This window comes from Lissotriton vulgaris, chromosome 3_1, assembly GCF_964263255.1.
Source record: "Lissotriton vulgaris chromosome 3_1, aLisVul1.2, whole genome shotgun sequence".
Taxonomy (NCBI): Eukaryota; Metazoa; Chordata; class Amphibia; order Caudata; family Salamandridae; genus Lissotriton; species Lissotriton vulgaris.
Window position 1 is genome coordinate 1355760610 of NC_141689.1, and position 13638 is coordinate 1355774247.

The window sequence follows — 13638 nt, forward strand, 5'->3', positions numbered from 1 at the left end:
GCATGCAGATAACTTGTCCCAATTCACACGTAATTCAGGCATTCAAATTTTCATATATGTAATAATTCTACCAGGAAGTTCAGCTACCAAAGGCTCAGGTTTAGAGCCACCAACTTGTCTAGCATCAGCAGCAGTAATATTAGCCCACGTGTCACCTAATTCTGGATCATGATCTGCATGACGCATCTTACTCCATAAAGGCTGTGGAACAACATTCCCAAACAACATGTCTACATCAGTCTGTGATAACTCCTTATAATATCCTGCAGGATTTTTACGGGGATCAGGCAATGTCTGTTTGAGTGCTAAAACTTCAGATCTTTTCCAGGGAACATGTACCCATACACACTGGAAATGTGGCAGAATTGCTGGATTCGCATTTGCGTCACCTTCCCTCCAAACTGGAGGAACTTCTCTCATGGGGTACTGTCGCGCCTTTTTCCTACCTGACATGTCATCCTCATACAGTGATCTAGAGACGTTTCCCTTACTCCTATAAGATAACAACAAATCTATGGCTCGTTCAACATCGGCACCTACAATCATGCCTTCATAAAACTTGAATCGCATACGGAACAATTCCTGCATTTTACGTTTTGGATCATTGTCTTGCAAATCTTCGCAGAGATATACACACATCTCTTCAAATACATATCTTTGAGTGGGTGCGTCCCACTGACTAAAGACTTCCATAACAGACTGAACATCATACTTCACAGTATCAGTAACCCATTTACGTGCTAACTCATTCAGCACTACTCTTTCCTCATAATCAGGCAGTTGACTACGCAACTGTCTACGTCCTGTTTTAGGGGTCGTTTTAGGCGACCCAAAGAAAGGTGAGAACAGACCAGTGACAGTACTTGCCACTCTCTGTCGAACAGAAGGAGAAGCTTGCGGAGAGGCAGATGTGCCAGAAAAGACAGGCTGATGTAAAGAGGAAGTCGAGGCAATGGCAGAGGAAGTTGAGGCAGTGGCAGAAGAAGCTGAGGCAGTGGCAGAAGTAGTATCATGATAAACAGTTGGAGCAGTAGGCAAAGTCGTAGTAAAAGTAGATGGAGTATGTAGCGAAGGCGGCGGCCCTTGAGAGGGCTGCGCCGGAGAAGTAGGAACCAGCTGAAGAGGAGCTGGTGCTTGTGCAAGAACTGGAGTTCGTGCGCCGGGGCGCGGTATAACAAAATGCTTCGGGGGTGCAGTAGCATTTGGTGCATATGGAGGTGGTGAACTCAGTAAATGGGACATTAATGGATCCTTCTCTGATGTCCTTTTTGAACCTTGTCCCTCATGTGGCAACATCGGGTAACATCTATCTACTGCTAACTTCTTGCTTCTGAGCATTTGTTCACTCTCTTGCTCTTCCTCATTATCCCTGTATGCAATGGCAGCTTGTACCATTGACATACCTCTTTTATTTTTCTTTGCTAATTTAATTTCTTTCTGTTTGGCTTCTTTGCGCCACAAGCGAAAAGACATCGCCGGCCGGGCTTTCTTCTTAAACAGTTTGACCTCTAAATTATCTAGTATTTCTGCGTCAAAGCTACCATATTGGGGCCATTTTAAAACACCATCCTTTCTGGTGTATTTTATCCACATTTCATTATATGTGATAGGGCCTACTCCGTGCTTCACATAAAGTTCATATGTTGGAGTTCCAATCGGAGGAACCGGACACAAATCCTCTAATCGGTAGTCCTTACTACAACCAAGACAAAACAAGTTTCCAAGTCTGCTAAGACCAGGCATCTTCGCTCACTAGTCTAGCTTCAAACTTCAAAGGATTATCGAATACGATATTTTCGTGAATACACGAATCCCTTGGTTTTGGCGCTTGCAAGTTCCAAACAAAACGTATCTCAAGGATACCAAAACTAAGAATCAAACTAAGGACTGGGAGATGCTCCACTTATACTTAACTGAAGTATTGATGATCGATGACGTCACTAGAAGACTCGTCTATTGTTTCGCTCTACCAAGGATCACTGGGTCCAAAACAGGGCGATAGTCAGGGCAGCAGTCCTTCGTAGCCGTCGGGACGCGGGGAACCTCGCAGCAAAGACCTTCAGAACCACGTCGACACTCGACATACAGGGGTCGCTGAAGTGGCTGGCCATCCTCTGGAATTTTCACACGAAGCTCCTCACGAACATCTAGCTTGGACTGATACCGCTTGATACCGCCCCGAGTTGGGCGCCAACTGAGGTGCCGGGTTTTTAGGAACCCGGTGGTGCCAGGGGATAACACCCGAAGACCTCTGAGTTCTCCCTGTTCCGGACCACAGAAACACAGAGTCTTCTAGGTGAAGTCAAGGATCGAGTTTTATTGGCTGCAACCAAGTAACAAGCGTCCTAGAAGTACAACAGCACAGGATGTAAGTTCTCAGGAGACTGTTCGTTTTTACAGAGCCAGCCTTCTCCTTTTATACACAATATTGCACTTCAGGCAAGAATTCCTTGTTTTATGATGCAACCATATACATATTTGTACAACAAAGAAAAAGCAAACTCATGATGGCCAGCCTACAATTTCGTATGTCCAGTTCATGATAGATTACCCAGCTCGGCCCAGAACTACCATCAGATATCGATGAAACCCCAATAAAATCGGGCACTTCCTCATCGTAAAACTAGTCATAAACAAGAAACAGGGACAGGTGTGTGTATGATAAAGCATGGTTTGTATGTAGTGAATGGTTTATGGCATGTTGTGCCTTGATGCTATCTTACTCGGCCACTGGGCGAGGAACCGCCCGAACAGGTTTGGCTGGAGGCAGTGGAGTCAGCTAGGCCAGGTCATGGGGAAGTCAGCTAAGGTGGACGTGTCCTTTCAGATCAAACTCGGCCTTAATCAATTGACTATATGATTGCAAGCCACAAGATGGATGCCATTCACAAAATGGATTCCGAGGGTTCGAGACGGAAACCATGATTTAAGGGTGATAGCATCACTCAATCACGACGCAAATGCATAGGGATAATGTCCTAATCATTACCGGTCTGTAGACACCAAATTCGTCATGGTACGATGATATTTTGTGACACAAGTGTTTTGCCTCGGTACCATATTATAGCAGGGTCCAGATTTTTCAGAACCACAGATCCTACATTTTTATGTAGGTAATGTATCTTGCCAACACAATGAGTAATGGATGAGAAGTTTTACACCTATTGAAGAGCTAATGACAAATTACCTTTAGATGTAAATACAGTTAGGACTTTTGTGATATGTATGCTATTTTTCATGAAAATGAAAAACACATATTTTGTGAAAACTTTGTTGCATAAGTGAAGGTTCCAAAGCACGTATTGGATAGGTTCAATGAAGTGATAAAAAAGCTCTCACAAAAGCAATGCATTTTAATAAATCTTGAAGCACTAAAGTCTAGACATCGCACTGGATGAGGACTGGTCAATAATTGTAAAACGAGGAACGATATACATTTCACAACCAGGAGTGTTCCAAGAAAATACCATCCACAGCAGCTAATGTACCTATCCTATAGTTCTTAGTAACTGTTGGGACCGTTCATTTACTAATAAAGTGAGTAATGCATCTCATTGACGTTGTCCTACACCCTCTACTATTCAATGCATTGCAAAGAAACAAAATGAGATAATCATAATCATAGTCGGGCTACTTAAAAATGCATGCGATACGCTGAAACACCAAAAACTCCTATAGAAAATGAAATAGCCAAAATAACCAGGACATTCTTACCTATGAGCGGAACGGAGTCGGACGTGGCAGGCATGATCTCAGCCACGAGTAGCATAAACACTGTTAATGACAGGAGCACCGTAATGCCTACCGGACAAAGAGAACACGCACTGAATTATTACATTTGCATATTATTCTATTTACGTTTTATACTTGTATTATTAGCTTGACAAAGCGAAACATAGTATCTTTTATTGCTGCTTTGTTAGTTTATGATAGATCAATTTTTATTAAGTCGCAAGCTCTGCTTTGCATAGCAATGTAGAAACCTAAGATCAACAATTTATCTAGAAACATCCTTGACCACCGCTAACAGTCTCACATTATAGCACCTAAAAACATCCAAAGTGCGTGCACTGTCTTACACCTCTCTTCTAAGACATCATAAGGACATGTCCACAATTTAAAGCAAATGTATTTTGACATAGTGGTGTACCTAATGCTCATATGCATGAAGAAAGCGGTTTTAGACGGTATCAAGTTTGGCTACTGATCGCTTGGGAGGAACTGTATTTGGTCGCAATAAAACGATATGCTCCAGAGTACAGGGATTTCCTAATACAATGACATTTTCCAAATTTAAGCTTTTATCAAAACACACTTTGAATAGTTTTTTTTTTTTTTTACGGAGTTTTATATAGCGCGAACTTGACCCGAATCGGGTATCAGAGAGCTTTACATAGCACCAGTTGTGTTACATGAGGACACATTAATTTTTGTTAGGCACTGAGAGATTAAGTGAGTTTGCCCACAGTCACAGGATGTTCAGTGGCATTGCCGAGACTCCAACCCAGTTCTCCGCCCAGGAGGTCGACCGCCCAAGCCGTTAGGCCAACTCCTCTCCCAAACTTTGACCCTGAGGGCATCACCATATTATTGAAAAACACGGTGGCAGATTTACAAGCCCCTTGCGCCACTTTTGCGTCACTTTTCCCATGTTAAAAGTGACGCACGGAGCTAGTAAATCTGCCCCATGATTTCCATTCGGATTTTTACATAAATAAACCAATTTTACAAATTATCAAAAACACAAGCACAGATGCATTGCTGGGTAAGTGAAAAAGAGATAGAGTTCCTTGCAGGTACAGAAGGCACACTGAAGCAGGAAAGACAGTGATGGGCAATGGGAAAAAAGAGGCACACTATCTGTTTATCTATATATCTGAATATTATGCAGGGGCAGTCGCCACTGTGTAGTAGTAATAATTATGTCGAAATTTCCATAAGAATAACGTTTTTTATTTCAGTATTAACTTTTGCGCTGTTTAATGAATCTTCTCAAAACTTTCCCCTGAAAAAGTTGATCTACCTTAGCTTTCTGCTGGAAAGTTTTGGGGTTATCTGTCAAACAGGGGCCAAGAAAAGGGGGGTCTCATTACATTGATTTCCCATGTTAATTTAGGGAGGTGATACAGCGAAAACAGCTGATTGGAATTACACCAAATTTGGCAGAAAGTTTGAACTCTATTTAGAAAGTGAGCTTTTCTTTAGTTGGTGTACATCTGTTCAGCCCTTTGTGAGAAATATGTGTTTTAAAGAGGTGCTTGGGTGATCATGAAGGGGTTAAAAAGTTAGTCATCTCTGGACTGGTGATGTCCAGATATGCTTAGATGGTTACTTTGAAGGGGACTAGTCAATCCTGATTGGCTGGCCACAACCTGAACAATATGTGGTGGCAGCCATTACAGGACTTGGGGCATGGCCCCTGTGTCCTGGAAGTGACTCAAAAAATATAAGGGGGCAGGATAACCACACCCTGACCCCAAGGGTTATGTGGGTGTCCCAAAGGCACAACCCCTTGATTGGCTGGCCACAACATGGAAAACAAGCTGTGGCAAACATTACACTTATGGACCTGGTCCCTACTGAAATACATATAGTTAAAGCCTGTTTTACAGGGTGATAAAAGAATCACATATAAAAGTTAATAATATATTCTAGTTACAATGTAAATCATATGGACAGGGCACCATACTAATTTTAGAAATTGCGATGAGTTCTACTGTGATTGTACTCTGTAAAAAATGCCGATTCTGTGCTGGGATCTGATGAACCATGTTTGCGAGGAAATTGTTTTGTCTTCTGTTTTTCTCAAAGAGGTGTGGAAGGTGCGCCAGAAGCTAAAACGAGAGCATATTTTCTACACCTTCACAATATCTTACTAAGCCATGTGAGAACAAAGTCTAATATTCTGAGTAAAATGTGTACTACCAACATCAGTATCAGTTTATCAATAACTCCCTAGTAATCAACTGCAGTTTCCGACAGGGTTCTAATTAACAACTAGAGCAGTCACATTCTGTATTTATGACAAAACTGTGCCACACCTGTAGCCATCTTGATGGACTAAGACCTGTAAAACTTAAAGCATTTCCTATACAAATTAAGAAAATAAAGGGTTCTCTTTTTAAGGACTCATTTAATGTCCTCATTTTTGCTTTCTAGTGCACTAAGCATAATGCTTAGTGCACTAGAAATCTAAAATGAGTACACATTTCCCATGAGTTCTTAGATATCTTCTGACAAAACGAGGGGGGAATCAGGAGCAAAAAAGGGTCCAGTATACGTGCCCAAAGAGGTTAACTGTGAAATGAGAAGTATGCAGTTTCTATAAAAAGAGAGGGGGGGGGGGGTGTTCTTACCAAATAAGAACTAGAGGAGAGTACTCCTTATAGGAGCAAGGGCACTCACACACTCCGAGGGGCGTCATGCTTCATCATCGGGCAGCTCCTCTTTGGGCCGGTGCTGCAATACCCAACAAGTTCATTTCTTTTTTGCTAATGATGAATATGAGGTGTGGTGAGTGTAGTGAGTTTAGATAATGAGTAGAATGTAGGGAAAGTGTAATCTAAAAATAACTATGTGTCAATTAAACAGAATTTAATTTGTGTGCTCCCATTTTTGTTTAACACAACTTTTATTGGTTTTTTATTAACTTACAATGCAGCACTGATAAGCATCATAACAAATTTGTATAGCGGTATTCCCCAAAGCACTTGAGAATAAATTGAATCATTCAAAGAATAATGACCATTGCTTTATCTGCAGCCATCTCAAACGCCGGTCCTGGCGCAATCAGTGGTGCCGTGCTAGCAGCCCTTCTCAACTGCCCAACAACCCCCATCCCCAACTCAGACAACCCCAACTGCCTCCCCCCCCCCAGGTGTATCAGTGTGGACCCTTCGCTGCTGTCCTGAGGGGCTAAGCCAACGTTTGTTCTATGCAACGGGATCAATGAAAGCACTGTGATATTAAGCGTCTCACATGTGGGGCGAGTGCAGCACTTCGTCACTATTTCATGGCGGAAACCCACCGACTATTGAAGCGTGTAATGCCGTGTGCGACTCGGGGCCAACTGCTCAGGTCTCATCATCTGCATCTGCAGGGACTGTAAGTTCCAGAACTAACCTTTCCCACGCTCTGCTCTCTCCAACGCTTTCTCATTGCCCGTTCTACTTGCCATTTGTAACCGGACAGTGCCCTCACACTCAGCCCATTTGCAGAATTCCGCCTTCCACGCACCTATACTAGGGCCTTTTTTTGATTACCAATGGGAGGTTATAGCCCTTTTAGCCAATAGGAATCCCAAATCTATGAATTTGCCAGTAATTTTGTTCTTTGAGGTGTGGGGAAACCAATGCAGGATACAGTGTGGCATGGAGGGCTGTAGGTCTCTCTCCGTTATATCCATCAGTAGTGCTGTCACCTCCCTCCAAAAGGGGTCAAGAGAGGGACAGTCCCACAGCATGTGTTTGAAGTCCGCTTCAGCCATGGTGCACCTCGGACAGGCCGCTGACTGGGCCGGGAAATATTTATGCAAGCGGGCTGGAGTTAAGTATGCTCTATGTGGGATGTGAAAGTGTACTAATTGAAATCACGCATTGCGTGTGCTTTTCCAGGCCCTCTCTACTATCCCAATCCATGCTGCATCTGGGATGTCTTTCCCTATATCCAGTTCCCATTTAAGCTTCAGGGTAGCCATTGGGGACAGGGACTCTAGTGTCATGCGCCTATATAGACATGTCACCGCCTTTATAGTGCCCGCCGCAACCACAACATACTGGCACCCCATGGAAGTGGGTGGCTCCGTAAGGCCTGTTTCCAGTGCTTTCGAATAGCTGCTGTGAGTGCTGTGTATTGCAGAAAGTCGCCACTATGTAGGTCCTACCGGGCTCGAAGATCATCAAAAGGTAGAAGGGCCCCTTCCTCGTAAAGGTCTCCCATTGTCTGTGAACCCTGCTGTTCCCATGACTCCAGTTTCTGCCAGGTGTCCCCATGTGGTAGAGTCCTGCACATCTTCAGCGGTATGTCAGGGGTGTAAGGGGTCCCTATACCTAGTCTCCGGAGATATCTGTTCCAGCATTTCTGGGCTGTGGGAAATTCCAGGGTAAGGAGTATGGTCCCGAGCGGGAGCCGCAACACTATGCGAGAGAGCACCATTAGGGGACCCAACAGCTCACCAGGTTCACCTTCTTTCCTAGTAGCCCTCGCCACCCATTGCGTAAGCCATTGGAGCTGGGCTGCCAGATGATACATTTCATAATCTGGGACCGCCAATCCCCCCTCCGCCCGGGGCCTCATGAGTGTATTCATGGCTACTCTGCGCCTCCCCGTACCCCACAGAAAAGAGACAATCATCGCTCTGAGTCATTTAAAATAGGTTGGCGGAACCCAGAAAAAGTACAGTAAACGCGGGAGGGCCACTATTTTGAGAAGTGCCACACGTCCCGCCACCGATAACGGCAAGGTACCCCAGAATTCAAAGTTAGCCCTGGCCTCTCTGATCGCCTTCCCAACGTTCCCCTCTAGAATATCTTTTTTTTCATGATAAATAAGCGTGCCTAAGTAGGGCAAATATCTCTCCTCCCATTTCACCCCCTCCGTGGTCTGGGGGTCTAGCCTGCCCTTGCGCACCGGGAAGAGGCACGTTTTTGCCCAATTGACTTTTAAGCCAGACACTCTACTCAATGCCCGCAGCAGGGACTTCGCACCCAGCAATACTTTGCCTGTGTCTGCCAAGAACATCAAGAGGTAATCCGCATAAAGTGCGATATGGTGGATCTGGCCATAGACATCGAGGCCCCGGTACACTCGCCCAGAACGCGCTTGTGCCGCTAGGAGTTCCACCGCCATAACAATGGGGAGAGGGGACACCCTTGGCACGTGCCCCTCCCCACCCTGCAGGCCCCCGAGACCACCCCTCCTGTTTTGATCCTGGCAGTCGAGTCTGTATACAGTAGGGCCGTCCACCTTACAAAATCGAGGCTAAGGCCTAGCAGTCGCATCACATGGAATAGGTACTCCCACTCCAAGCTGTCGAAGGCCTTCTCTATGTCTACAGCAAATACCACGGCAGAGTCTACATTGTAGGAATCTGCCTCCAAAACATGTAGGAGTCTTCGCTTATTAAGCGCTGTGTTGCGGGCTGGGATGAACCCCGATTGGACGGAATGGATGAGTGCCGCTCGCAGTCATGTCTGTGTCTTGATACAAGCGCTGGGATTTGTATTGCCACTTACTTCCCCTGAAGACGGAACACTTGGAATTTTCAGCCCGTGTGCTCCACCAGTACCCGGATTAACTTGCCCTAAAGACGGAACTCTGTTCGAGCCCGTGTGCTCCATCCCAGGGTTTCTTTGCAGCTGAGGGAGTTGAGGCGGTCAGCGGGAGCGGGACTGCGAGGCCCAGAGGTGCTTGCGCCAGGTCATCGCGCGCACCTGGTGCCTCTTCCCGCCCCCTCCTCCCTGAAGGCTCTTAACGACTCGCGGCCCCCGCTTCGCGGGCGCCGCTCGCAGTCGTGTCTGTGTCCTGATACAAGCGCTGGGATTTGTATTGCCACTTACTTCCCCTGAAGACGGAACACTTGGAATTTTCAGCCCGTGTGCTCCACCAGTACCCGGATTAAGTTGCCCTGAAGACGGAACTCTGTTCGAGCCCGTGTGCTCCATCCCAGGGTTTCTTTGCAGCTGAGGGAGTTGAGGCGGTCAGCGGGAGCGGGACTGCGAGGCCCAGAGATGCTTGCGCCAGGTCATCGCGCGCACCTGGTGCCTCTTCCCGCCCCCTCCTCCTCCTACTTAGCCCAGCCTCCCGACGCGTACGAGGGACGCGCGCGGACGGAAGCGCGGGCGAAGACCGGGCAAAGAGCGGGCCGTTTGAGGCCGTTCGAGAACGTAAGAGACTGGACTGGGCCACCCCACATACATCTGGCATTTCCACTTTACCTATCCGCTGAACATACTAAATCATTACCCCCTCCTTAGGCGTCCTTGAGCCATATTGCTCAGTATGAGCAAAATGGAGACAAGGAGCAAAGCCAGCCTGGCTGCTAATGGCCCCACAACAACGGCCCCAAATCAAGGCAAAATAGATAACTATTTTCTGAAGGCAGGTTCCCTCTTGATAGACGATATCACCTCCTAGAAAGACGAATCTCGCAGGAAATAGAGTGGGTCAGGAGGTCATCGATGGGAGTCATAGCGATGGCAAAAACTCCTGAGGATAGGCGGATCATAGATAGCTCACAGCTCGGTGCTTGTGGTGGGGTACAGCGAACCACTAGTATAGATCTCTTTGAAGGAACATTAAGCGATTTAGAGGATATGAGCCTTCTTTCACTGCCCCTAACGCAAATCACTCAACCATCAAACACAACAAAAACGGGGGAGGATACTGATCTAACCATCCAAAGCCCTATCTCACCGAGGGAAGAACTTGCCACAACAACCGATACCCCAAATTTAGTAGGGTCATTAAGCGCAGATCGGGGGTTAAGGGAAGGCGCCATACAAAAAAGGAAAATGGGGAAACAAAGTATTAAGGAAAGGAAGGCAAAAAAAGCGAGGCAAAAGGCAGGGTCAATACATAACACAGCTAACACAGACCATACTACCCAGGACAGAACCCCACCTGTGATATCAATCGACCCCTCCCAGGAACCGCCCAGTGACACCCTCACTGATCTGCCACCTCCCACCATTGAACACAATTCTGAGTCAGCCGAAGAGGACATAACTCTAGCCGACATAGGTCACCTCCTCAAGTCTATCATAAGCCCTTTGGAAGTTCGCCTGATGAAAATGGAGGCGAGATTAATTAAAATCGATAAAACTGCCGTACAGTTTATGGACTGTTGGAAATCGGGGGCCCCTCGCCCCACAGCTCCCAACATCGATCCAAAACATAACAGCAATTTGGATCCCCCTAAACTTGCAGATGTTAACGAGGCAGCAACAACAACAGCAGCGGGTGTTAAAAATACTAAATCACATAGTAACCTACCATCAAATTCAAAAGCTAAATCAGCAACGCTAGCAACTCCTGCAGGTGTCCCCAAAAAACAACTCACTGCCACGCAACAACATCCATCTTTAGTTAACCACAACACGCAGCGTAATTCACAACACAAAAGTTCTCCTAAACCCCCCTTGACTACCAATCAAAATGTACCTGATTTGAATAATCCAACGGCAAAACCACCAAGAACAGTCACTGTCAATCTCCCACCAGAGGTAGCTCCATATACTGTCATTCTAGTTGGGGTGCCGGAATTAAAATCGGACTCAAATGAGACAGGTGAGTCATTAAAAAATAAAGTAATCAACTGGCTCCAAATACATAGACCTCTTCCCAGAGGTATGACCAGCGATATTCGCATGGCAAGAAGAGTCTCGTGGGTAGGTAGGAGACCTAAAACAATTAGTGGTGACTGTATACTAGTGAGTTTTAGAGAACCAGGAACAGTCTCATTCATCTGTAGTTCTTTTCTGGAGGATGAAGGGAGTACCATTCACCCAGTCCCTCTCTCGTTTTTTTATCCAGCTAACGACCATGTAACCAATATACAGAGAAGAGGATACGAGCTGAACTCACAGGGAAATTGGGAGGGTAATCAGGGAAGGAGGAGAATCCCCTTTAATCAATTACGAATACCCCCTATTCACCCAACCATATATAGTGATTCCCAGGGATGGGAAACTGTACAGAGAAGAGGAATGGGAAGGGGTGGATTTGATAGAGAGGAGCCATGGCCCCCAAGATTTTATCAGCCACCACATCTACCACTAATCGTTATGACTGCCTCGAAATGGTGGACTGACAGTTGGCCTCTGTAGAAGGGGGCCAAGAGCAACCATTAGGGTTTGAACAAGGCAACCATGTCTCCCTTAATCTCAGGGAGGAGAAATCCACTACTGGGACTCCAGACCTACCCCATGAGTTAAATAATAGGGAAATTACCCTAGAAGGCCCACCAATGGGTGAAGGGCAAATAGACAGTGCTTCACGGTTACATTTTACAAGTCAAATGGGTAACCAATCTGGTATGCAGACTGCCCCACAAACTCTAAAATTGCTTTCTTGGAATGTGGCAGGCTTGACCAACAAAATAGACTCGGACTTATGGGCTGAGCTAATACATCCAAAAAGCGTTTGTCTCCTTCAAGAGACCTGGACAAGGGATGAGACTTCCTTTAGGGGCTTTCAGACATTCTCAATCCCCGCTGTCTGGGGTGGGAGAGGCCGACCATCTGGAGGCTTAGCAACCTGGGTGGCTTCTGACTTAGGATGTCTAGCCTCAAGATATTCAGTAGACTCGGACGATATACTGGCCGTTTTACTTGAATGGCCAGGCCCTTTTAAATTACTAGTTATAAATATCTATTCCAGGCCAGTTCAAATAGCGTCCATTTCCAAAACCATAGAGGCACTGTCGTGCCTTCTAGAAACCATCCCTGGGGATATGTCTTACCTAATAGTGGGGGACTTCAATTCACATTTTGAGCCACTACCTGGTCTACTTGATGGACCCTCCCTAGAGGAGGATTCAAGTTGGCAGGTCCCTCACACTGAAGCACCCCCTCCCAGAGCATGGACACCTCTGGCCGTCCAAATAAACACACTAAACCTCACCTACGGTTTGAGAGCCTGTAACGGCCGCACTAGATCGGACATCCCGTCCATATGTACATTTAATAAAGCAGGGAGGCAATCCAGATTAGATTACTTCCTGGTACAAATGCAGGCATGGAAAAGGGTAGTGGATTTCAAAATAATACCCAGACATGACAGTGACCACAATGCCTTGGAATTGGAGTACGCCATCCCTTCTCCGGGGGAGACTGTGTCATGTGAGCAGGAATTGAAAGGTGGACACCTCTTGGAGAATAACAGGAGGCGGATAAGATGGGAAAAGCTTGCCTCCAGTGAAGAGAAGCTAGCCTCCCTCTATGCTGGGAGTATTCCTATCCTCGAGGAGGCTTTTGACCTATGGAATCTAGACTCCCTAAAAGATACTTGTGAGGACCTAGCTCAAGTACATGCACATCTAATTGAGAAGCTTGAAGCCGATCTTTTCAGCACAGGGCGACCAAGAGCTCAGGGATCGACCAAAAACACCTGGTACAATAGCACTTGTCGTTTGGCAAAACAAGACCTCCTATCCACCATAAAAGCAGGAGGCTCCAGGGAGGAGATCCGCTCTAAAAGGAATGCTTACAAATCACTAATAGCTAACGCTAAATTAGAGTGGGACGTACAGCATTGGGAGAATCTATCGGAGTCCCTAGCCAAAAGGGACTCCCGTAGATTCTGGAGAATAATCAACCATGGGAGCGGGGATCTTCCGTCGGCAATTGAACCCAACATTGCTGCAAATGTCTGGCAAGATCACTTCCAGCAGTTATATTCCCCTGAAAACGAGGACTTAGTAACAACAACACCTATTACTCTTACCACACATACTTCTGCCCCTTTCACTATAAAAGACATTACGGTGGCAATAGCGGGACTTTCCTCCGGAAAGGCCCCGGGCTTGGATGGGGTGCCGGGTGACCTCTTTAGACAGGAACCTGGGATTTGGGCACCCTACCTGATGGTTTTATTCAATGCAGTGCTGGAGGGAATGAAAATACCAGATACTTGGCTGGG

General features: G+C 46.1%; 1 protein-coding gene across 1 annotated transcript in view; it reads right to left on the minus strand.

Annotated features, from left to right (window-relative positions):
* LOC147727885 (neuronal acetylcholine receptor subunit alpha-7-like) overlaps window positions 1-13638 on the minus strand; it is a 1417517-nt gene that overhangs the window by 255972 nt on the left and 1147907 nt on the right. Inside the window, exon 8 of the mRNA XM_086961831.1 lies at window positions 3715-3801. Within this exon, the coding sequence (XP_086817957.1) occupies window positions 3715-3801 (87 nt within the window). The remainder of the gene's footprint in view (window positions 1-3714; window positions 3802-13638) is intronic.